The following is a 25782-nucleotide window of genomic DNA, read 5'->3' as shown; positions in this document are numbered from 1 at the left end:
TGAAATCCCTTCCCCTTTTCCCCCCATTATTCCCTCCCACCTCCCCTGTGGTTACAGTCATTTTGTTCTTAATTTCAATGTCTCTGGTTATATTTTGCTTGCTTGTTTGTTTTGTTGATTAGGTTCCACTTATAGGTGAGATCATATGCATTTGTCTTTCACCGCCTGGCTTATTTCACTTAACATAATGCTCTCCAGTTCCATCCATGCTGTTGCAAAGGGTAAGAGCTCCTTCTTTCTTTCTGCTGCGTAGTATTCCATTGTGTAAATGTACCACACTTTTTTGATCCACTCATTTACTGAAGGGCACTTAGGTTGCTTCCAGCACTTGGCTATTGTAAATTGTGCTGCTGTGAACATTGGGGTGCATAGGTTCTTTTGAATTGGTGTTTCATGATTCTTAGGGTATAATCCCAGCAGTGGAATTTCCAGGTCAAAAAGCAGTTCCATTTTTAGTTTTCTGAGGCAATTCCACACTGTTTTCCACAGTGGCTGCACCAGTCTGCATTCCCTTCAACAGTGTACAAGGGTTTCCCTTTATCCACATCCTCGCCAGCCGTTGTTTGTTGATTTGTTTATGATGGCCATTCTCACCGGTGTGAAGTGGTATCTCGTGGTTTTAATTTGCATCTTTCTGATGGTTAGTGATGCTGAGCACCTTTTCTTATGTCTCTGGGCCCTTTTTATGTTCTCCTTGGAGAAGTGTCTGTTCAGGTCCTTTGCCCATTTTTTAATTGGGTTGTTTGTCTTCCTGGAGTGGAGTGGTATTAGTTCTTTATATATTTTGGTGATCAAACTCTTGTCCAAGGTATCATTGGCAAATGTTTTTCCATATAGTTGGTTCTCTTTTCATTTTAATGATGTTTTCTTTACCTGTGCAGAAGCTTTTTATTTTGATGAGGTTGTTTGTTTATTCTTTCCTTTATGTCTCTTGCTCTAGGGGGCATATCAGTGAAAATATTGCTGTGTGGAATATCTGAGATTTTCCTGTCTATGTTCTCCTCTAAGACTTTTATGGTGTCACGACTTAAAAAGTCTTTTATCCACCTTCTTTATGATTTTCTTAACATTTTACTTTCTCTAGCTTAGGTTATAGTAAGAATACATATATATAATATACAAAATATGCATTAATCAAATGTTTGTGTTATCAGGGCTTCCAGTCAACAGTAGGCTATTAGTAGTTAAGATTTGGGGGAGTCAAAAGTTATACACAGATTTTTGACTGCTCAGGATGTTGGTGCCCCAACACCTGCATTGTTGAAAGGTTAACTGTTCAGAGTGGGGCAAAAGTAGGTTTACAATCGTTCATATGGAAAACAATACAATAATAAATAAATAATAACACAAGAATAAACTCTGTGTTTCATGTACTCACAACTGTAAAACTACTTTTGTCCCACCTGTATTTATAGGGTATTTCTCAGGTTGCCACTTCTGATTTACTTACACCTCGTGTTCTGGTGTAATTATTAACAGCACTCTCTTTCACTCTCAATCATGTCCTAGTTTGCATGATAAATTCTTGGTTACCTTCCCTGCAGGGATTATGGAAACTTCCTTGGGGGGGGGGGTGGTTTCATGCATGCCTTAGTCATCTGCCCGCCAAAGGGATAATATAGACTCCCTGGCTACTGATACACCCTAGCAGGAAACTTTTTATCTGTTTTATGCCTCCAAAAGTGTTTTACTTGTACCTTCGTAGACCTGGAGGGGGAAAATGGGCTTGAGATCTGTCGAAGGGCTTTTGTATTTAAATTGCTGCTCATCTTTATTGAATAATACTAGATTAATAACAACAATTTCTTTATCATATTAATATTTATTGAATGACTTTTTCATACTATTATTTGTCTTGAGTATGGAAGATGTCTGCAAAATTAGTGAGACATCCTTTAACATGTAGATCAGAAAGTGACTACAAAACTCATAAGGAATTCACTAGAGAAGCAGGAAAGGAAAGATCCACCGGCTCCTCCCCAACTCACCTCATTCTGTGAAACCTGGGCACGATCTGCTGACATCACCAATAAGGCAAGCTGCCTGCCCCTTTCTCCTTTCCCGGGGCTACATGGTTCAGAGTAATGTTGGCTATTGTAAAACCAGGCATCCACCTGAAAAAAAGTTTAGGAAGCTGTCTTTCTGGGAGACACATTCTTTGGCACGATATTAAGAAAAATACAGTATTGTAATCACTTTAGGTATTTTTCTGTGTCACTAGAAGAATCATTATTTACTTGATACCTATTCTACTTAATGTTTTACTCTTTTTAATTCAATTTTGTTGGTTAAATTTTTTCATGTAAGATTTTATTGATCAAAATAGATATAGTTCATTTAAGTGAATATGCTCTCATTTTATCATATAATTAGTACATATAAACAATACCAGCTGTGTTACAGATAAATAGTAATGCACTCTTGTATTTATGGACTGAGTGTGTACCACCCTCCCCTAAGGTGATAATGGATTAGGATTTAGAGCCTTTGCAGGGGGGGGGGGGGGGAATTAGTGACCTTTTAGGGTGGAGACCATCAGGGTGGAGACTTTGGGGTTAGTGACCTTTTAAAGGAGACCCCAGGGAGCTTTCTCACTCCTTGCACCATGTGAGGACAGAGCAAGAAGATAGCTGTCTATGAATCAGGAAGGAGGCACTTAGCAGACACCGTATCTGTTGGCAACCTGATATTAGACTTCCCAGCTAGAACTGTGAGAAATAATTTGTGGTTATTTATAAACCACCAGTCTGTGGTATATTGTTATGGCAACCAGAACTGACTAAGATGTTGTCAGAATATGTGCACTTTTATTCCCGTTTTTTAAATTCGACCAGTCTTCAGAAATGTAGTGATTTGGTTTGGGTTCCTGGTGGGCACATCAGCTCTGCCACCATTCATTCTCAAACCACCGGCACTTGTGTTGCTTTGACCTTACCACTATACAAAAGAATCAAGTAATAAGAACTGTCACTGGATAGTTCTTTCCTCCAAAGACAACTTTTCATTAGTTTTTACAAATCAACATTTTTCCTATTAATACGCATTCATAAGTACTTTTATCTTGCTATTTTTAAGTTATAACGTAATCTGCAAAAATATATAATGCCACTGGCATAGCAATGAGGGTTGTAGAGACTTGAGACTCCATTGTATGTCTTTGAATAAATATAATACTGAAATTAATCATAGGTAAGGAATGGAATTTTGTTTATTTATTTATTTTCAGAGAAAGGGGAAAGGAGGGAGAAAGAGAGGGAGAGAAATATCACTGTGATTGAATCAGTTGCCTCTCATGTGCCCCCTACCCAGGCATGTGCCCTGACTGGGAATTGAACCAGCGACCTTTCAGTTCTTAGGCTGGCACTCAATCCACTGAGCCACACCAGCCAGGGCAGGAATGAAATTTTCTTTCCTGAGGATTTCTGCATTGACCATTGAGTGAATCCTAATACCACTGTCCTACTAAAGCAAGAAATCTAACTGAAAGAGTCCAAGCCTGGCATTCAGAAAGTAGACACTTTTTTCTTGCTATCCTTTTATGCTTGCAGTAAACAGATACATTTATGGATTATTCTTTGGTAACTTTATAATAACTAAGACTTTATTTAGTAATAGCATCATCTACTACATCATTTATATGAGTAAAATATTTTCTTTTTTAGATAATCAGCTATTTTCTACTGACAGTATAAGTTAAAAATTTAGGCATTTTCCCATAGAAGGGGCATAAACTGAAATAGACACACTTGAGAATAAGTAGATGTATTTCAAGCACCAAGGAAAAATAGGAAATATATGTTATAAGATCACCTTGTTTTATTTATTGGACTCTCATAGCAGAATGTATCTTTGCATTAAATTTTTACATTACTTTTTTCTTGTGATCTATCAATTCAAATGATGGTAACTATAGTTTGGAAATGGAATTGGCTTTTTAAATTAAGAGTACCTTCCTAGAAGACATTCTTTCTTATTGTTATTACCTGAAAGTTTGGTGCAATTTATAAGAAGTGTTACAGATGTTTTCAGAATGGCAGTGATTCTCAGCCTAAGTCCTGGTCACAGGAAATAGCAAAATTGGTGACTTGCACAGCCTACATTCTGTGCCACTCAGGGCATTCTCTAGTTTGGGGATATAACTTTGAAGTCTCTACCTTCAAGGAGTTTAAGATTTAGTGCAAGAAGCAGACCTTCGAAAGCAACAAAGTGCAATATAGTGTGATAAGTGTCATGAAAGGTGAAATACCTATGCTGGGAGCTCAGGCAAGGTGAATATCTAACTCCCTCTTGAGGGGGTCAGGAAGTTTTCACGATAATAATAAAACAACGAAGGTGTCAGGGACAGTAACTATTGCCAGGCACTATGCCAACATGCAGCATACCTTTGGAAGTATTATTGTTATCTTGATTGTTACAGATGAGAAAACTGGGGACTAGACATTAAGGAATTTACCCAAGGTCAGAGAGCCAAGGTTTGAGTTTCCTAGTCCATCCAAGTCCAAAGCCTAAGTCTCTAGTCACTGATGCCCTGAGCTGAACTAGATCAATATGCAGGTGTGTTTACTCCAAGTGGCTCTATAAGAGGGTGTAAGGCCAGGCTTTAGGCAGAGTTTGGGCTTCTGTTGAATGACTCCAAGGAGGAACCAGGGGAAGCAGGGGCAGTTTAGTAATTGGGTAGCTCAGTAATTTTGATTTGGAGCAGAGAGTAACAAAGCCAGACCATGGAATTAAGTTCATGTGCAGAACCGGTAGGTGTGAATGGAAGGGGCTTTGTCTGAGGCGCTGATAGATGGAATCCTGGCAGGAGGAAGAGCCGGGGGAAGTTGAACTCGAAAGCAAGGCAAGCTGCTATAGGTGGGGTGGGGTGTCATTAATGGGTGAGGAGAAAAGAGGGAGGAGTGTGACTTTAACCTCCAGGCTACCAGACGCTCCACTGTGGTGTAGGGAGCGGAAGGGTTAAGGTACTGGGGAAGCGCTAGGAGGGAAGAAATACTTCCAGGGAGGGGTAGAAAATTTTGAGGAGACATTTATCTGTGCAGGATTTCAGAAGACGAGTCACTCACGGAAATCTCTCGCTTTGCGTCTTGGGTCTGCCTAGGAAGAGGTACCCTCCCTCGCCCCTGCCAGAGACCGCGCGGACCTGCGCCTGCGCGCGGGTGCACACGCGCGCGCTCGCGCGCTCGCGCGCTCTCTCTTTCTGTCCGTTACTCTCTCTCTTAAACCCGCCTTTTCCGGCGGCTCCGGTGGGCGTGGTGGCGCTGGCAAGATGGCGGCGCCCGGAGCGTTGATACTTCCGGAGAAACCAAGGTAAATTGGGGTGAGGGTGATGGGCAGGCCAAAAGAGGGGACTGAGGTTGATCCTGGATATGGAGGCTGTGAAGGCAGGAAGGAAAAGGGAGCTAGGTCAACCAAGCGAGCCACCGCGGCAGCTCCATCCCTTCCCGGTGCGCGGCGTGGACTATCCCGGACGTCAGTGGGCTAAGGGAGTCGAGGAGGGGAACAGGTGGCCAAATGGAGAAGACCTGCCCTTGGGGCCTGGAAAGGCGAGGGATGGTAAATACGTGTTTTGTAATCAGAACACGAAAGCGAGATTTCACTCCCGAGCACCCGATCGCTTTCCTGTCACTGTAAACTGACACTGATGAAAGAGGAGCTCAGGCAGGCAGCGCTGCAGGTGCAGTCACAAAACTTGTGCTTTTCTCCTTTTTCCAGCCACAAAAAATACAGGGCCGCCCTGAAGAAGGAGAAACGGAAGAAACGACGTCAGGAACTTGCCCGGTTGAGAGACTCAGGTAACGGACTCCTTATTCTGTTTTCTATGTATGAATTTGCTCTTCCCACTCCCATCCTAACTTGCCCCAGTGTCAGAAGTGTGCCGAGTGCTGTATCTGATAAGAATGGCTGTGGCTACTGTCTCCGAAGTAAAGTGATACTAGATACATGGAAACAATGTACAGGAAACAATGTTACAATACTAAAGAGGGCGAAAGAGGCATCGTGAATCATCATCCACTGATTATATGTAACTATTCATAAAGTATCTAATATAACAAGTGCAGGCAACATGAATTACAGCAGCTAGTACAGCCCTTGCACATAGTAAGTATTCGGTGGACACTTTTCTTTGCAAAACCAGCAGGAGTTAAGGATTTTAGATATTTTGCAAGTTTCTCCAAACTTGAGTAATATGAGACCCTTTGTAAACTCAAGTTATTACTAATATACTATTGAAATATATAAGCATAAAACTAGTTATGAAACTTTTAACTATAAAACAATGTACTTACAAATTACAAAAATAAGTGAAATTACATATCCAGTAAAAGTCAAACCTGCATTAACTCAGTGTTACAAATGATGGGAGACAGATGCTCACAACATGAATATGGTACTGATTGGAGTTTGAAATGCTGCTACTACTACCATTGCCCTGGGGTTATTTACGACTTTTAAAATTTTCTGTTCAAGTACTTTGGAACATTCATCTGTACTGGCCATGGGATCACTTGGCCTTCATGTGGCACAAGCTAATATTTATATATTAAGCCTGCCTGTTTAATAGAATGAAATTAGTACTACTAACTTAGCTATAAAATTATATTGTAGTTATCAATGCTGGTGGAAGCACTGAAATCACCCTGGAGTACCGGGCTATAGTGATTGCCATCCTGATTATCCAGAAAATCCTTATTCAGTTATCGTGACAATTCTTGAAGACCACAGACCATGGCCTCAAGTAACCGGGATTCTCAGGCTTGAGAAACATAGCCATAAAGGTTTTATTTACCAGTGGAGTTGCTTAGTAATTATTTTAGTGGCAATGCTTGCAGTATTTAGAATGGAAAGAGCAATGTGTTTAACTGCAGCCTTTGTTAGCATCTCCGTTTTTTTATTCATTCAAAACTGGTCCAGTAGAGGCAGGATACATCAGCAGGAATGAAAGGAAAAACAGGGTAGGTTGGAGTTAATGATTCTCTTAGTGATCCCCTCACCCCCTTAAAGTTCTCAGCTGCCTTTGTTCATTAACCTGTTTTCTTCTAACACTTTTTTTTTAAAGCTCATACTTTTTTCTTTCCATTTTAAACCTGTGACTGTTGTTTGTATTGTGTTGATTTGTTTTCCCTTTGACTTTGCAAAGTGTTTTTGGAGTGAACTTTTGTGGAGAGGCAGATGTATCATGTCCTTTGGCAGTTTAGTCAGTTGAAGGATGCAAGTCACAGGTTTGTTCAGAATTATATGGCTAATTGCAGAGCTAAGATTTAAGTACTTGTCTCTGTATTACTGCTCCTACTTTTGTCCACTCCAGCTTCACAATTCTTCGCTAAATTGTTATTCGTGAATACTGCAGCCTACTAAACACTGCTGTTCATTGCAGCATGTATTGGGTGGGTAAACATGACCCCGAAGGGTACAGTATACAAATATTCTAAAGAATTGCTATAAGAATGAATTGACAAATAATTGGTAGAAATTTCTGGAATGTCAACCTCTCAATTACAGGTAGCCTCCTTAGCACCCAGTTCCACTTAAAGTAACCTGAAATGAGCTGCCTTGTCAGCAAGTTGTAAAACTGGTGGGATTCCATATCTAGTTACATGTGTTGTCAACTACCAATATTGTCATTTTTGATACTCACATTGTACCAAATTTGGGCAGTTGGAGCCTTACTAGAAAGTTTTAAAAACAGGATCATACCCTAAGTGTACCTAGATATTTTCCTGAATTATTGACTAAGGTTTTATAATACTCCATTTAATAAATCCTTTAAATTCCCTCAGGTCTCTCACAGAAGAAGGAGGAAGAAGAGAAGGAAGCTATTATTAAACAAGAAGAAGAAGAAGAAGAAGAGAAACTGTTGGAGATACAGAGGTCAGCACTGACTGAAACCCTTCTCATGAAGCCAGTTATTTGATTTGAGTATTATGTCTCTACTAATAAGTATGGGTCTTCTATATAATACCTTGTTCAAAATAGGTCTTATAAAATACCCTGGGTAAACTATTTCGGTCTCTAGCTGACAAGCTAAAACCAGATGTTGTCTTTTTGTTTTTAATGGAAACATTTTTCACTGATTTTACTAATTCATAAATGTTTATGAGAAGAATCCAAATAGCCCTGGCTGGTGTGGCTCAGTGGATTGAGTGCCAACCTGCGAACTAAAGGGTCATCGGTTCGATTCCCAGTCTAGGGCACATGCCTGGGTTGCAGGCCAGGTCCCCAGTAGGGGGCATGTGAGAGGCAACCACACATTGATGTTTCTCTCCCTCTCTCCCTCCCTTCCCTTCTCTAAAAGTAAATAAATAAAATCCTTTTTAAAAATACAAATAATTGAGAAGTATAAAAAGTGAAAGCTTTAATGAATTCAACATAGTCACTGTTAAGAGTGTAAGAAAGAAAATGTAAGTAAAGTAAGATACTGTACTTCCATATTAGTGTAATACGATGATATCTTTATACATATCTTTCTATGAATTGCTTTTTTGCTAAATATATAGGCTATTTCAGTGTCGATGCAGATTTAATTCAAGCATTTCAGTGGCAACATAGTATCCATTGTATAGATACAGCATAATTTATTCTTTATTCATAATTTATAGTTTACCAATGGACATTTAGGTTATTTACTGTTAAGTAACACAATGTTATTAATTAATTTACATTCAGGTTTCTTACTATTGTATACAAAGTTGCAGTGACCATCCATGATCATCTATCCTTGGTAATTGTCCTATTATTTCCATAGGAAAATGCCCGGAAATGAAATGGTTGGGATCAAAGGATCCCATACAGTGTAGATGGGCAGGTGGGAAGGGCATCCCAGTTTGCAGTCTGCAGCCCTTCCAACAGTGAATCAAGGTGCCCATCTCCCTATACCTTCACTCACACTAGGTATTATCAATTTTATAAACTCCTATATTCAAAGTTTCATATGTACTTTTTTTTTTTTTAGCAGAGTTGAATATCTCTTTATATATTTTCTTACCTCTTAGTAGATTGCTTCAGTCTTGCGTCATTCTCTTTTGGGATTTTTTTTTAAGTTTTTCGTAGCAATGTTATTACTTGATTGAGGATATTAATTCTTTATCTGTCATATGTGTGATGTATATTTTTTCTCATTTGAACCTCACTCCTAACTTGGCTTACAGCATTAAGTACCATAATTTGATTTTAATGTCGTCAACTTTCATCATGATATCTGGCATTGGTGTCTGACTTATAAAGGCCTCCCCCACCCCAAGATAACAAAATATTCTGTTTTTTTCTCTCAGTATTTTCATTTTTATTTTTAACTTAAACACAACAATGGGAATGTGCTTAATGCTACTCACTTGTATACTTAAAAATGGTTAAAATGATAAATTTTATGGTATGTATATTTTGCCACAATAAAAAATAAAAATTTTTTAAAAGGAGAAAAAACTTTATGGACACTCTCTAGCTATTCAGTGTGTTCACTGGAAATATTGCTTCTTATAATTAATTTATCTACGTAAGCACATAAATAGGTGAAATTATCAAAATGCCAAAAAGAAAAAAATATAATAGTGATTGGGAACATGGGAGTGGATTCCAGTGCCGGCCCTGCTACTTATTCGCTGTGTTCAAGTTGCGTAATCTCTCTAAGCTTCAATTTTATTGCCTTAAATATGGAGATGAGTCCATCATAGTACCTACCTCATAGATTCAGGGCAATTAGATGAGATGGTAAGTGCATAGTGCTTAACATACTGTTAGCAGATAGGAGGTGCTATGATAACTCTGGTTCTTATTATTATAGATTTTTATAGATTATAGTTACACAGTTGACCCTTGAACAATGTGGGGGTTGGGGGCACCGACTCCCTGCTAGTCAGAAATTCATATATAACTTTTGATATTTGCAATACGCCAGTCTCTACCATGGCTAAAAGACGTGTTCCTAGTATCTGCAGCTGGAAATGGAATATGTTTTCCCTGTAGAGTATTTGAAATTGTGGTTAGGTCCTCGTGCTCGACATAAAACCTTATTTGACCCCTAATGTCGCCAAAGAGATATAGAACAGTTTCTTATACTTCATTTCCATTTCCAGGTTCAGTGAGAAAATGCGCTCTAGGTTCTAAACATGCATTGGCTATAAACTTTTGAAATATAACCCATCTTTAAATTAGAAACTTATGATATTAGAGGTGCAAGACACCATTTTAAGATAATACTACTCTAAAGTTCGTCATTTTAAAAAATAAACTAGGCACCTGCTGATGTATTGTTATAACTCCTTGTCATCTTAAAACCTGTAGTTGAAAGACAAGATCATGATGTAGTTTTATTTTTCTCTCAGCAGTTTCAGTGCTTGAGGCAGCGCACAGGAGTCTCTTAAGTGTATAAATAGCAGTCCAAAGGTTTATGGCAGAAGATGCCAGTTTTTCCCAGTGCTGCAATATTGTAATGGACACTTTTAAAACATATAGAATAAGAAGGGTAATAATTTCTAAATGCGAAAAGCTGATATGGCTTCGAAACTCATTACTCACTTTATTGGCACCTAAACATAGCTATGGTCAACCTACGGGGAAAATTGTCATATCATTGTTATGTGTAAAAGATGTCATACATACGAAATGTAGAAGTAGTGATTTGAAGCTGTTACCCTATAGGAACATAGTTGCTGAAATGTAGTGCTTTTCTAAGATCGTTACTCATGTCTTCTGACCCTCTTACTCCCACTTAACTGCTTTCTAGAATATGTCTTTCATGATAGTTGAATCATTCCCACACATGTCATTTTTACTATTGTGTGTGTATGTATATTTGTAGATTAATGCCCATTTCTTCTCTTTGAATACATTATCACATTGATAGGCAAAAGTTACATGAGGAGTGGTTGCTGCGGGAGCAGAAGGCACAAGAAGAATTCAGAATAAAGAAGGAAAAGGAAGAGGCAGCTAGAAAACGGCAGGAAGAACAGGAGGTACGGTATTAATCAGATAGCCAGGTGACCAACTAGTTCACCAAAACTCATTAAGAGTTATGTGTCTTGAACTTAAAAAAATGGGTATCATCCATTTGACCGATGCTGTTCAAGTTTTTCATTTATTTACCCTGTATGTTAAATGTTTTAAAACACTAGTCTGAAAAAATACTACTTTTCCTTCCTCCCTCCCTCCTGCCCCATGAAGAGAAAGTTAAAGGAAGAATGGGAAGAACAGCAGAGAAGAGAGAAAGAAGAGGAGGCGCAGAAGCTGCAAGAGAAGAGAGAAAGAGAGGTGATTCCTGACACAGGAGGATAAACGCACTGCGTATCCTCTTAGTGAGCAGACGTGGCAAGTGATGGGGCTGGAGAATAAGCTTTAGGCATAGCAGGGTTTGGGCTCTCCCCCCCCGCCGTCTAGAAAGAGTTAAGTTTTTAGTAAAGTACACACTAGAGTTTCCTTCTGGTGCTCTTGTTTTCAACTGTGCAGTGGTGGACCTTAAATTAAGGCTTTTCTTCAGCTTTACTCATCTTACCCTTTATACCAAGGATTGGCAAACTGTTTCTGTAAAGGGCCAAAGTGTAAACATTTTAGGCTTTATGGTCCGTACAGTCTCTGTCGCAAATACTCAGCTCTGCCAGTGGGATAGATAATCTGTAAATGAATGGTTGTGGTTGTGTTCCAATAAAACTTTATTGTTTTATTTACAAAAACACAGCTTTACACTTTGTACCACTCTAGAGCAAATGGTGTTTTCCTGAGGTTCTGTTTCTATGGATTAACTTAGAGAATAATATTTTGTATAGTTTCCGCATTTATTTAACTTATGAGAGTTAACTCCTTATGGCGAGTCAGCAAGAATTAGTTGATTGAAAGAAATCAGGAACTCTTATATTAAGGAATTAGGAAAGTTTTGGGTTATTAAATCGTGACTTGCTTTCCAACTTGGGCTATAACACAATTGTAGCTAACACATAGTTGCTCATTTAAAAAAATTTATAATGTATTTACGTATCTCCTGTATCTTCAGGATTCTTTTTAAAGATTGATTGGGCTAACACAGAAGGGTAAAGTAAGTCTCCATAAAACCCAGACACGAGGTGGTAAACTCCTCTTTGGATCCTGTCTGGAGTCACAGCTGGGGGGTAAAAAAAAAAAGATTGATTGGGTATATTTTGTTGCTGTTCCTTAACAGTGTGTTTATTTCAAAGATATCACAGCTCATCTTTCCTTGACTCATTTTTCAGGATGTATGTTTTCTTTGTATTGCTGAGTTTGAATAGCATGAAATTGGGTAGCTAATCATTTTATCATGGGGAAAAATGCATTTATTTACCTTGTAGTCACAGCGGGGTCGATGAAGCCTCTATGATATTTGGTTTTTCTGTCTTCGGCTATCAGTTCATTCTAGTGCAGGTTTTTAGACACCCTTATTTGAGCACCGCTTTCCATACAAGGCAAAACTACGCTAGGTTTGTAGGGGCACAACAGTTGTTTGGAGCTTGTCATTTTTTAATAGAGAGTAATTCCCATTTTAGCAGTAGAATGTTCTTCAATTGAGGTCTTTCTGGCATTAGGTAAAAGCTAAGGCTTCTGTCCTGACTGATGTGGCTCAGTAGATTGAGCGCTGGCCTGCAAACCAGAGGGTCACTGGTTCCAGTCCTGGTCAGGGCACATACCTGGGTTGTGGGCATGTGCCCTGACCAGAAATCAAACTGGCAACCTTTTGCTTTGTGGGACAATGCCTAATCCACTGAGGGCATGGCTAGCATTGTGTTTTATAATATTCATTATACCTCATCTCAAAAAGTAGAACATCATATATATGCTCAAATATACTAAATATGATTATTACTATAAGATGATATTTTCAATATTTTGCATGCTGAGCCATTAGATGTCCTATTAGAACAAAAACTGAAATATATACCCTTTGAAATCTTTTCAGAAGATATGTGCTTTAGAAAGCAAATTAGAAACTGAAGCTTTTTATATGTGTGGGTTGTTAAAAATTATTACACATGAGATTCTTCACCAGAGGAACCAGATGTGACGTACCTGATTTCCAGGTTTTCATAAGTCCAATGTTTGTACCATTTGTAGGAGGCTGTGCAGAAGATGCTGGAGCGGGCTGAAAATGAGGTATTTCCACAACCTTTCGTTAAGAATTTGAGACGGATGAGCATTTCTTTAAAAACAATACTTCCAGCGATGTTAATTTTGCAGTTCACTGTTTAGATCATGTCTGAAATACCTGGAATCACTTTTGCGGCTCTGTGGTTTATATAACAAGAGCCACGAAACTTATCAATGAACAAAAGCAAATGGAATCGAATCACCCCTGTGGGCTATACTTGTTCCTAGTCCTTAATGTACAGATGAACAACAGCGCACACTCTTAGCCCAGGGGCATAACCTGCTTCAGAGTAACCTTGATTTCTCTCAGTGGTGCTTCTCTGTCAAGTCTTTTGACCCTTTCCAGAGTGGGTGGACAAAGGGAAACCTTGGTGACTGCTCCTGGTTGCCGTAGTGATGCCTGATAATGGGCAATGACCGGGAGCCAAATGTCTTGGCACAATTGTTTGTAAAGTTTCAATTGCATGTTACAACTTAAGGGTGTATGTTGTTAAAGGAATGTTTATTTTTAAGTCTTTATTTTTGACCAGAATATTTGAATACATTTTAAACGTTTGATTCTTCATGGATTTTTACACTACCAGTAATTTGGTTATGGTTACTTTCAACAGTTGGAAAATGCTGCCACATGGCAGAACCCAGAACCACCCACGGACTTAAGAGTAATGGAGAAAGATCGAGCTAACTGTCCATTCTACAGTAAAACAGGAGCTTGCAGATTCGGAGACAGGTAACTAATTTGTTTTATCATGGCAGAATTAAGTGCATCAAAATGTTGAGGTGTTTGAGTTCTGTTTTGGGGGGTGACTCAGGCTTGAATTTGAGGTGTTTACAGTCAGGCATCTGCTGTGTTCTTGCTGCTTCTCCACATCCCCGTCTTTCTGTCGTCTGCTCCCCCTGCACTGCTCCCCCACAGCCAGTTTTGGGGAGAGGGAGGGCTTCCTTTGCATTCTTTCCACAGCTTTATGAAGACCTTTTGCTTTTTGTTCCTGTGCTTGCATTAGTTCACATGGGACAACTTGAATAGGGAAATCAACTATTTCAAGGGACTGGAGCAGCCTGACTTTATTTTTTGAATGGCAAACATGATGCACAAAAGAGGCTTTAAAAAATTGGCATGCCTAAAGGGATAGCTGTGAAGGATGGGATCCAAGTGAGGGGAGGGAAAGTATTGTGATTTATTCCCAGTCAGCTGTGACTCAGGAACCGACGCCAGGTTCAAAAACTGGCGTTAGTGGCTGTCACTTTGGAAAAGTTACTTAAGCTCTCTGTGCCTTCGTTCCCTCATCTTCAAAATGGGGATCAAAAGTAGTATCCCCTTATAAGAGGGTTGTGTGGCTGAAATGAGAGAATGCCGGGAAAGCAGGTAGAACAGTGCCCAGCAAGTGGCAAGCACTCTCAGAGTGGTTTTTGTTTTCATTGCCCTTATTCTCTGAGACACTCTTGTTCCCTGCTTCTGTCACATTGGTGCTTCCACAAGACATTCACGTGGAAAACTAAGTGTTGACATCTTCATTTATTTAGCAAATATTTATTTGTGCCAACTATATGCCAGGCAATGGTGATTTTTATAATTTGGCCTGTTTATGAATAAATAACTCAAATTGGGTAAATAATTCATAACGGTGAATGAATCCATCTGAGGTAAAACCTAATTATTAGTATGCATTCTGCAAAAGAAAACATCTAGTCACATCTTACTGTTGTTTTAATTCCAAAAAGGGATATGAATAGGCAATTTAATATATATTCAGAGAAACTGTATGTTGTCTCTTGTGTTTATCTTATTCATAAAATTATCCATGCTGTAAGTTCATTTCCTTCTTTGAAAATATGAACCTTCTCTGTCCTTTTCTTCTTTTTAAATTTAAACCTTAATACTATTTTATATCTTTTAAGAACAGTGGTCCTCAACCCTGGATGTGCATTAGAATCATCTAGAAAGCTTTTTAAAAATCATGTCCTACCTCAAATTTAGTAAATCAGAGTCTCTAAGACTTGGGCGTCCTTAGTTGAAATGTCGTCAAGTATTTCTAATGTGTCCCAGGATTGAGAGTCCCCAGTGTAGGGTGTGTTAACTCCATTTATATTTTACATCAATGTGTGGTTGCCTCTCACGTGCCCCCTACAGGGGACCCGGCCGGCAACCCAGGCACGTGCCCTGACTTTGGTTCGCAGGCTGGCACTCAATCGCCACACCCGCCGGGACTCCTTTTATATTTTCCAGTAGGATTATATATTCCCAGAAGGTCTGTGAAACCATTTACAGGATCTGGTTAGTAGTGAAAGCTGCTTCTTGAGGAACTGGGAACTAAGGAAACTTTATTTCCCTTTGTACTTTTACAGGTGTTTTCCAAATGTATGGTCATTTTCATTGAGAAATAGTAACGACTGATGTAAAACACGTCCCCACCAAAGAAAAAATGTACCTTTGAAAGACAATAGAGACTCAATCTGAGTTCACATCTGTGTGGGTAGTTGAACCAGATTGCATTTGCAGGATTCCTCATTGATGATATAATCTCTAACATTTCCTTGAATTTTAAGACTTGTGGTCACCTGGTTCTCGATTCTCCTTCTGTTGGGCATAAGACGGAAGGTGAAATATCCCAAACAATTTCAGGAAATCAGTTGACAGTGCTGATTTGCGGAAACAGGAACGGCCTGTCAGGCTCTCGAAAGTCACCCCTGAGAGTTGTTTCAAGGAAATACTGATAGTGGTCAGATTAGTTTGTGAACATTCCTTAATATTTTGACAGGCATATGCAATTTCACCATCACAACTATCAAAAACAAAGTAGGAGTGATTTGGATATTTTCATTGTGTTGTGTTGTGAAATCAAATTCAATGAAAGTAGCAGTTACAAAATCCAGCACCATCCCTTCGGACAAAAACACTGTGCCCCTTTTACAGGGAGCTGCAGGGACCTGCTCCAGATCACGTAACTGTTCTTTTCTGTTGAGGTCTGTCACGTCATCAGGCGAACACGTCCCTAGCTTAAGCATTTCTTTGGTGGTTCTGTTTCTGTGAGTAGTAGAGTTTAATTCTAGAACCTTTCTGGTGTCGATATTTTTTGGAGTCACAGCTTTGAGGGGATTTATTTTTTTTTCTCTTCAAAGAATATACTTACTGACGAAAGGTAAAACTTACTTATTGGAGTAGTCATTTATACCTTACCTGTTTCCAGAAGCGAGTTAAAGAAAACTCACAGTCTCCTGCACTAACTTTATTAAAAGTAAAACAAATGGAAATCAAGGAAAGGAGGAGAAAGTGTGTTGTGAATGTGCCGTACATTTGGCCCTGGGTTTGAATACATCCCAGGCAGATGACGAGCTATGTCGTTCTTACCGAGAAGGAAGAATGAGCAGTATGTCTGGGAAGCCAGAGATTTTCCTGGTATTGGATTCTAAATGTTTCGCCCATGAAATAACTGTATAAAGACACTGAGTAGGAAGGTGGACAATAACTTTGATAGATGTTTTGTTAACTTGCATATGTAATTTTCACGAGAATTTCTTACAGAAGACCTTCAATAAGTGATTGAGCCTAACCGCACTATATATGAGGACAAGGGTGGGGGTGGTTCCCTCAAAAAGAGAAAAAGAGGCACAGTCAGTTAGCTTTACCTGAGGGAGCATTTGGAGCCCCACACCATTTATTGTCTGTCTTTGGGGTAAGGTAATGTTTAAGTAGGTGATTTTGTGGCACCTACTTAAATATCTGGGTAATAATAGGTAAATAGTGTATCCTAAACAAGGGTCCTCAAACATGGCGGACCTTCAGGACCAGGTGGGGAGTTACTTTGAAAATATGGGCCCCCCATTCCTTGAGGTCTGAACAGATGGTTTGGGTCAGGAACTGAGAAATCTCAGTTTTCCCCCACATGATTCTTAGGATCACACAGGCTTGGTACCACAGCATCAGACTGCCTTCTCAGTTCTCTCTTGTCTCAGCTGACTTTTCAGGAGGAGCTACAGGGCTGGCCTTGAATATACTCACATCTCAAGGCCTCTCTCCAGGCCAGGGGATTTTGCCCTAGACAGGGACTTTGGCTCTGTTTCAGAACTTAGAGACTCTCTTTTAACACCCTGGGAACTACAGTCAAGTTCATTCAGATGTAATAAGCCCGTGAGCAGAATGTTAACCTTGTTGACTTGGTTTCTTGTTTAATTCGGCATATGCTTCCTACTTGTAAAATTCTGATTCACTGCGAACACTGTCAGCCAGGTTGAATCTTCACTCTGCACTGTCAGCAGCTCTACTTGGGAAGGTGGATCTCATCAAAAGGTCCCTATCAAAAGGAGAGAAACGTTGACGTGTGGTTGCCTCTCTCGCACCCCCTACTGGGGACCTGGCCCAAAACCCAGGCATGTACCCTGACAGTGACCCTTTGGTTCACAGGCCAGTGCTCAATCCACTGAGCCACACCAGCCAGGGCTCTATCTCCAAATGTAAAGCAAACTCTTCATGTGTAATGTGTAACTATTGGGCTACTGAATGTAAACTTTTGCCTCCTGTGCAGGTGTTCACGTAAACACAATTTCCCCACATCGAGCCCCACGCTCCTCATTAGAAGCATGTTCACAACATTTGGAATGGAGCAGTGCAGAAGGGATGACTATGACCCCGACGCCAGCCTGGAGTACAGCGAAGAGGAGACCTACCAGCAGTTCCTGGACTTCTACGAGGACGTGCTCCCCGAGTTCAAGAACGTGGGGAAGGTGATCCAGTTCAAGGTGGGCATACACAGTGTGCCTGAAGGGGATGGGTTCACTCCCTGCTGAAGTACCTGACGGGATGGGGGAGCAAGGGCACTCCATCTGGGTGGGGGCGTGTGTGATGGCACAGTGCCTGCCCCCATGTCGGCCACCCAGCCACTCGGTGAATGTAACTTCCTTCTGTAGGTAGAGGTACTGTGTGAACTCGTGCTAGCATGAAAGTTCCCGGGTGCCAGGGCCCAGATGGGAAAGGCTGTTTGATTTCTTCAGTACCTTCGTGGTCTACCTCTTCCAGCCAGTGAATTCTCTGCAGAAGATCCCTACAGACAGCCATCCCAGCACTCAGTTAGTTAGAGACCACCTATGTTGGACGATGCCCTCTCTCCTTCCCTGTCTCCTTCCCTCCCTCCCTCCCTCCTTCCCTCCCTCCCTTCCATACTCATCCCTCCCTCCCTCCGTCCCTCCCTCCCTCCTTCCCTCCCTCCGACTGTAGTGGGTCTCACCTAGAGCTGCAGTGTACACACTGTGAACACCGCTCCACTTACTGAGTTTGTTGTCACATTGTTGCATTACACTGAAGGTGCCACCCCAGGGGCATGTTCTTTCTTCTGGAGCTGTCCTGGAACAGTGGGTCTTTATTTTGTTTTACATCGTTTCTATTCATTGGATAATTTTAACACTCAACATAGTTTTCCCAGAGTTACATTTTGGTACAGCATATGGGATGAAAAAGAGGCATTCGGATTGCACAGGATTATTTGGACACATTCCTGAAGGCAAGAGCAAAGTCAGGTGCACTAGGCGCTGCTCGTGGGACCCAGCAGTTGAACCCTACCACAGTGAAGCCTCCCGCTTTGTGATTTGATCAGATCCGATCCAGAGTATTCTTTTATGTTGGGGCAGGGGAAATGTCCCATAATTTGGAAAAAGATAGGAATAGAGCTGTTTATTTTCCTGCTCATTGCAAATGACAGTTGGAACGGCCAAGAGCAGAACAACTGCTAACCAGCAACGCTCGTGAAATTCAAGGTTACGATTCTTTCTACCGATTTCAAGGTTTTTAAAATTCTTTAAAAAAATTTCTTTCCCCTTTGCCTTTGATTTTTGTTGCATATGCATTCTGGAACATGTCACCTGACCTCTCCGTACCTTTTCCTCATCCCCAAAGTGAAGGGACTGGACATCAGCGGTTTCCCTGGCAGGGCCCCGACATTATACTGCTCCATGAGCTTAGTGCTGGAGTCACTTTCAGAGTTCAGACCCGTTAGTGGAAATCACATCATTGCCTGTGACAGGCCACCTACTAACCATGGTGTATTCTTTTTTTAATTTTGTTTAGAATTCTATCAGCCAAGCTCATGCTGACCACATTGGCAGTTATCAATGGAAAGCTGTTTGTTTAGGAAAATTTCCAAAACCTCACATTTATCATGGAAAATTAATAACAGGGTCTTGGGAACCACTGGCTTGAGTGATCTCTAGGGTCCCTGGTGCAGCTGATGTGGCCTCCTGAGGTATAAACTTGTCCGTTCCTATGGATCTGGCCTATTTTTGGGTGCTCTAATAAAAATACAGTAGAACAAATTTGTAAAGTTAAGCATTTATGTTGAAAATAAAAGCTAAACAATACTATGAATATTTGAGGACCTTTTTATACCATTACATAACGTCAAGTCAGATGTGTCATTGTTGAAGGCCATAATCAAATGTTCAACCTAACTAGTAATAGGAACAGTGCGGATTAAAATAAGAGATTATTCACACCTATCAGGTAAAAAATTTTAAATTTTCTTAATACCAAGAAAGGACAAGGATGTGCAAGTTAGTAAAACCACTCCCAAGGGCAGGAGTTTGTCAGCACCCAGTGGAGGTGCAGACGTACAAATCTGCACGCCGCTTGTGGGCGTGCATGCTGCACAAGTCTGCTGGCCGCTGCACTGTTTGTTGGTGAAAAATTGGAAGCCCTTTGGATAGCTGTCATTAGAGGAACAGACAAATTAATCTGATAATTTGATATATCCGGTATACAGCCGTTAAAATGAGTCATTAAGTTTATGGGATTACATCTTGAAAAAAGAATGTGGAAAGAATACTATGTATATAAATTTTTTAGATGTACAAAGCAATGCTATATGTTGTCAATATATATACATGTTTCTTGGCATAAAATACACACATAAAAATGTGTATACCCGTATATACATAGTGGACATGGATATATTTTATGTGTGTGTATATTTTATGTCTTTGTGACGGTGACTATAGATATTTCTGTGTGTGTGGTGTGCATTTATGTTTGGAATGCAAAGGATACACCCATCCTCAGAATACAGTGCTCATGTACCTGATGGAGGAGGGAGAATAACACGGAAGAGCTTCAACTGGGTCTTTAATGTTTTACATATGTAAACATTCTCAGGCAGAAAGGAGGGGGGTTAGTGTTAAATCTGGGTGGTGTGTGGATGGGCTGGTTTCTGTTCCCTGTATTCTTATGCATATGTGAAACATTTCATAATTCTGGGGAAGAAAAGGATCTGGATGAACAGAGATAAGATCATTGGGGTCTGGGCTACTGCTGTGTGCTTAAATAGACGTGAGAGTGGGGTACTACCTGGAATTTGGACTCTTCAATTGACAATTGGTAAGTACTTTTGGTAGTATTGACCTGGACAAAGTGCATTTGATGACTGAAGGGCTTCTTTTCCTTCGTGTTTTTGTCTTTTGTTTAATGATGGAATTCTTCATTGCTCCTTAGGTCAGCTGCAACTTGGAACCTCATCTGAGGGGCAATGTATATGTTCAGTACCAATCGTAAGTATTCTGAACACAAATGTCACCTTTTGTCATAGCACAGTGTCGTGGATTATGTTGAGGCCTGCAGTTGTTTCCACTGAATTTATAACTTTCATATGCATGGTATTTTTTAAAAATGTAAATATTAAGAGCTGATATAGAAATATGAAGGGATTTGAAAATAATAGGTTCGGATTTCATTCTTTGTATAAGTACATAGTTTTGAATCTTTTATAAATGTAGTTTTTTTACTTCAGATAATTTTAATAATTAAAATACAAACTGAAAGGGATAACTAGAATAGACAATAGAAAAGTACAAGTCAAGAGTATAAGTTGGGAATTGAAGCCCCAAGTAATCTTAGTGTGCAGTTAGTGTATCATTTCTGCTTGTTTTGCTTTTTGCCTGGGCTGTGCTGTGGCTAATGAGTTAAATTAACTATTGTAATAAGAACAGCAATGCTAGCTGAGAAACAATGGGCTGTGACAATGGAAAATACTTCTGCATTTTTAATGGTCCAGTCTTCTGATTTAAGAAGCTTTGACTCAAGCCAATTTTCAGGCATCAGAACCACTCAGAGGGTTATTAGAAAGAGTTCCTGGATAAATTGTGAGCTTCAGGAACTTGAACGTTCTAACGAGTACTCTTTCAGTAGTACAAAAGCAGTGAGATTGGTGATCCTACAGTCAACTAACAAAAGGGTTAATTAACAACAGGATTAATATACATATTAGAACGTTACTATAAAGTGCGTCCTTTAATTTGTGGTTTGAAGGGAAGAGGAATGCCAAGCAGCCCTTTCTCTGTTCAATGGACGATGGTATGCAGGACGACAGCTTCAGTGCGAATTCTGCCCAGTGACCCGGTGGAAAATGGCAATTTGTGGTAAAATACATGATGATTTCCCCCCAGTTGTTCTACACTTATATAAAGGGACATTCTTAGTGGAAAAAAAAACAACAACAATCGTTTAAAGGGGTGAAGCAGCAGGTGAACCAAGATCATTATATAAAGGCCATCACATTTTACATCTGTGACAGACCTTTGAGTCTGTTTATGCATGAGATGATTGCGGTCACCGTGTGTTGGTGGCAGAGTTGGAGCTGAATTGGGTCTTGTCATTCTCAGTCCTGGGCTGTGTGTCTGACACTTTAGGAAGCCTGGGAAGTTGTGTCCATGGGAAGCCACCTTCCCTTACCGTGGTTTCAGAGCTTTTTGCTATTCGTTTGCTCCCCTAACTTGAGCAACGTTGTTTTCCCCGTCTTCATCCCTAATGAGTCTTTGGTCATCTTTGCCACCTAAAACATTACCTATAACCTTCCCTGTCTTACTTGAAATACATGCTTTTGTGCAATAGGTTGATTCTAACTGTAGGATGTGGTGAGGGTACATTTAGTCAGACCGGCTCATCGACAGTGGCCCCAAATCAGGAAATGAGTCAGTTCTTTGAATACCCAGCAATTTGGACAGCCTCGTTCTTGTTTGATTTCTGTTGGATGGGCTCAGCCAAATTGTATTGCTGAGCTACCTGTTAGCAAACACACGGAGCTATCCAATGCCTTAGGGGAGCACGTGTCTGACCCTTTATTTTGCTTTACATTTGCCTGCTTAACATGTCTTACTTAAAAATCTACAATTTAGAAAGTCTGGATCTCTGGCAACCTGGTCTTAATGGATGCTGTCACTTAAAGACCATTTATTCAAGAGAAAAAAAGAAAGACTTTGGAATCCCTTGCTTTGGAAAACCAAAAGAACAATTATAGCTTCAGTTGAAAGGCTGGGGACTGAAAGAAGTAGAACTGTTTTCTTTATAAAGGCAGTTACTTTTGTCAGTTCCAGGCAGTCCAGTATGATTTCAGTGAGGTGCTTCTGAGTGTGACTGACTCCCCCAAAGCAGGGGGCTATTTCACTTGTCTTTTTCAAAATAACAGCTTGGTTGTTTTTCCTAGTTACTAATGATGTTGAGCATTTTTTCATGTCCTTGTTATTGGCCATTTGTGTATCTTCTTTGGAGAGATGCCTATTCAGATCCTTTGCCCATATTTAATTAGGTTATACGTCTTTTTATTACGGAGTTGTATTACAAGTTCATGATTTATTCTACAGACAAGTCTCTTATCACAGATATGATCTGTCAATATTTTCTCCCATTATGGGGGTTGTTATTTCACTTTCGTGGTGTCCTTTGAAGCACAAAAGTTTTTTTGTTGAAATCCCATTTATCTATTTTTTGCTTGTGCTTTTTTGCTGTCATGTCTAACAACCCATTGCTTAGCCCAATGTCACAAAGATTTTACTTGTGTGTTTGCTTCACAGTTTTATAATTTCATGTCTTACATTTAGGACTGTGATCCATTCTGACTTTGTTTTTGTATATAGTGTATGGTACGGAGGTATTTCACTTTTAACTGTTTTACACATTTGGAGAATTTCCTGCTTTTAAAAAGAAAGTTTGAAAACCCCAAGAGGATCTCTGAATTCAAATAGATTTCACTTTTGACAAGAATCTCCCATATTAAAAGCACTTGGTAAATTTAAAATTAGGCCAGTGTTTACCATCTTCTTCTTAAAGTGTTAATTAGGGATTCATTCACATTGGCAGTGAACAGGACGGTGCAAGCCTAGAACAGACTGTGGTCACCACTTGTTCAGTTGCAGTCCACGCTGTACTCCAGCAGACGAGCGGGATATCCTGGCTAATTAAGACTTCTGATTTGTTACTTTTCACAGTGCCATTTGTTAGAACACTTGAATATATTTGAAATTCTGGGAACCAAAACTGTGACATCGATTTATGTAAGCCCCTTTTAAATAATACACAGAAGAAAATAGTTCTGTCACATCCAACATGAGAAATATACTTTCTAAGAAGGATAAAATGCCAGCCCTAAATGCTTTTTCCCCACTGTGCCATTGCAGGTTTATTTGAAATACAACAATGCCCAAGAGGAAAACACTGCAACTTTCTTCACGTGTTCAGAAATCCCAACAATGAATTTTGGGAAGCTAATAGGGACATCTACCTGTCTCCAGATCGGTCCGGCTCTTCCTTTGGCAAGAACTCAGAGAGGAGAGAGAGGATGGGCCACCACGATGAATACTATGGCAGGCCCAGGAGGAGGAGAAGCCCCAGTCCGCCCCGTTCCTACAAAAGGAATGGGGAAGCTGAGAGGAAAAGGAGAAGTAGCCACAGGGAGAAGAAATCTCACAAACACACGGCAAAAAGTCATGAAAGGCACAGTTCACGAAGTAGAGAAAGAAAAAGAGACCGCAGCCGGGGCCGGGGCAGCCAGAGCAGGAGCCACCGGAGCAGGAGCCGGAGCAGGAGCCGGAGCCCTAGCCCCACTAGGTCCAGGAGTCGAGGCCGGAGGAGGTCAGGTAGTAGGGACAGAACTATTCATAGTCCCAAACCCAAATAAACCGATTTTGTTTTGAAATGATTGCATATCTTATTTATTATGGCTGCTGCCTACCTGGATAGAGGGCTCTGAGTTTAAATGGGTTAGCAAGTCTGGCAGAGCCCGATATCATCTGTAAATCTTAAAAATCCTCTTATTGTTTGGTAATTTATGTGAGCTGAAATGTGTAAACAACGTGAATATTATTTGTAATCCTAACCCTTACAGATAAGCAGTTAAGCCCTGGCTGTTGTGGCTCTGTTAGTTGGGCGTCCTGCAAACTGAAAGGTCACCAGTTCAATTCCCGATCAGGGCACGGGCCTGGGTTGTGGGCCCAGTTCCAGTTGGGGATGTGCGAGAGACAACTGATTGATGGTTCTCTCTCACATCAATATTTCTCTCCCTTTCATTCTCCCTCCCTTCCACTCTCTCTTTAAAAAAAAAAGTCACTTAACACTGGAGCATTACTTTAGTCTTTTTTCCTATGGGTGTGTGACCATTTTTTTACAGAAATGTCTGCAGTTGAATATGCTTTTTCTCACACAAAATATTATATTTCTTCAAACCCTATTCTTAATGTTATTTTTACTCACTGAATAGTGTGGATCAATTTATTCAACCATATCCCTTTTGTTGGATTTTAACTTATTTTAACTCTATTAAAGAATCCTGTGCTGCTAACAAACAATCCTGTGGTGGATTTCCTTACTTTCATATACCTCTGACCATATTTCCTGAGGGTAAATTACACCAAGACATATAAATACTGAAGTATTTCCAAATTGCCCTTGAGAAAAACTACAAAACAATTGTCAATAATAAATGTTACCATTCGTACACCCCACATCACTTTTCTCTTTGCTAATTTGGTAAATTTTATGTGTTTAACTGTTTGCATGCATTGGCTAAGTCAAAGTTTTTTTGTATTTAGTGGCCATTAAATTTGGTTGTTTGTCCTTTATTAGTAATCAATTAGATTTTTCTACATGCAATAGCTGAGTACCTTTTTTTACCCTAAAATTCAGTCTCTGAATTTTAAAGGACTAAAGGGTAGTCCATTCTTCCCCCCTTCTACCCTATATTTGCAGTCCTTCCTCGGCTAGAGGTTTCCCATTAGGGTTTCTTTTTTGTAGTGTGATGGAGAGTTCTTTATATACAGGTCATTGCCACCAAATATGCCTAGAGTTACAGCAATTCCCATAAAGTGGTTAGAGAACATTCTATTGAAAATGCTTGATAAAATATTGTTCTTAGATTTCAGAGCATAAAAAATGCTGTCATGCCTCCTCATACATTTTTAATTTCCTTATTAACCTCCTTTCCGTTGACATACTAGGGATCTTGAATTTCAGAGTATATGGAATTTGGCAACTTGAGATTTGGAAATGGAGATTTAAGGACACACAAAATAGTGAAGGTAACAGAAATAGGAATAGAAATTTCAAGACTGGGATTTCTGAGTGATATCTGTTGAAAGTCAATCCTTTACTCAGTAGTCTATAAAGGGAAGTATGTGGTGCAGAATACATTTTAAAAATTGGTGTGTTCCAGGCTTTAAATGCCCTAAAATGACTGAAAATTTTCTGTATCTATAGGATTCACTAATGCTAATTATCACCAAATTCAGTATTTTTCAATACTTTCCTAAGGACAGCCAAATTACTCCAACTTTAATAGTCTAGTAGCTCATGGAGGGGAAAATGTCACGGAGGGTAAACACCAGCTTGTGCTCAAGATTATGAGACGCTGGTGACTTTATTATGAGACGCTGGTGACTTTCCCAAGT

At 39.9% G+C, this 25782-nt stretch overlaps 1 protein-coding gene and 1 pseudogene across 1 annotated transcript; both read left to right on the top strand.

Annotated features, from left to right (window-relative positions):
• Window positions 1–4950: 4950 nt before the first annotated feature.
• On the top strand, window positions 4951–24035 carry ZRSR2 (zinc finger CCCH-type, RNA binding motif and serine/arginine rich 2). The gene is made up of 11 exons (XM_024569886.4): window positions 4951–5307; window positions 5713–5792; window positions 7779–7869; window positions 10841–10949; window positions 11158–11244; window positions 13054–13092; window positions 13698–13816; window positions 17610–17823; window positions 20561–20616; window positions 21374–21483; window positions 23518–24035. Exons 1-11 carry the CDS (start codon window positions 5267–5269, stop codon window positions 24015–24017), a joined length of 1446 nt encoding a protein of 481 aa, XP_024425654.1. The 5' UTR covers window positions 4951–5266; the 3' UTR covers window positions 24018–24035.
• On the top strand, window positions 11982–12090 carry LOC112313433 (small nucleolar RNA SNORA26; annotated as a pseudogene).
• Window positions 24036–25782: the final 1747 nt, after the last annotated feature.

The sequence above is a fragment of the Desmodus rotundus genome, chromosome X (genome assembly GCF_022682495.2).
Source record: "Desmodus rotundus isolate HL8 chromosome X, HLdesRot8A.1, whole genome shotgun sequence".
Classification (NCBI taxonomy): Eukaryota; Metazoa; Chordata; class Mammalia; order Chiroptera; family Phyllostomidae; genus Desmodus; species Desmodus rotundus.
The sequence above is the reverse complement of the archived record's forward strand: the minus strand, read 5'-3'. Positions and strand labels throughout refer to the sequence as shown.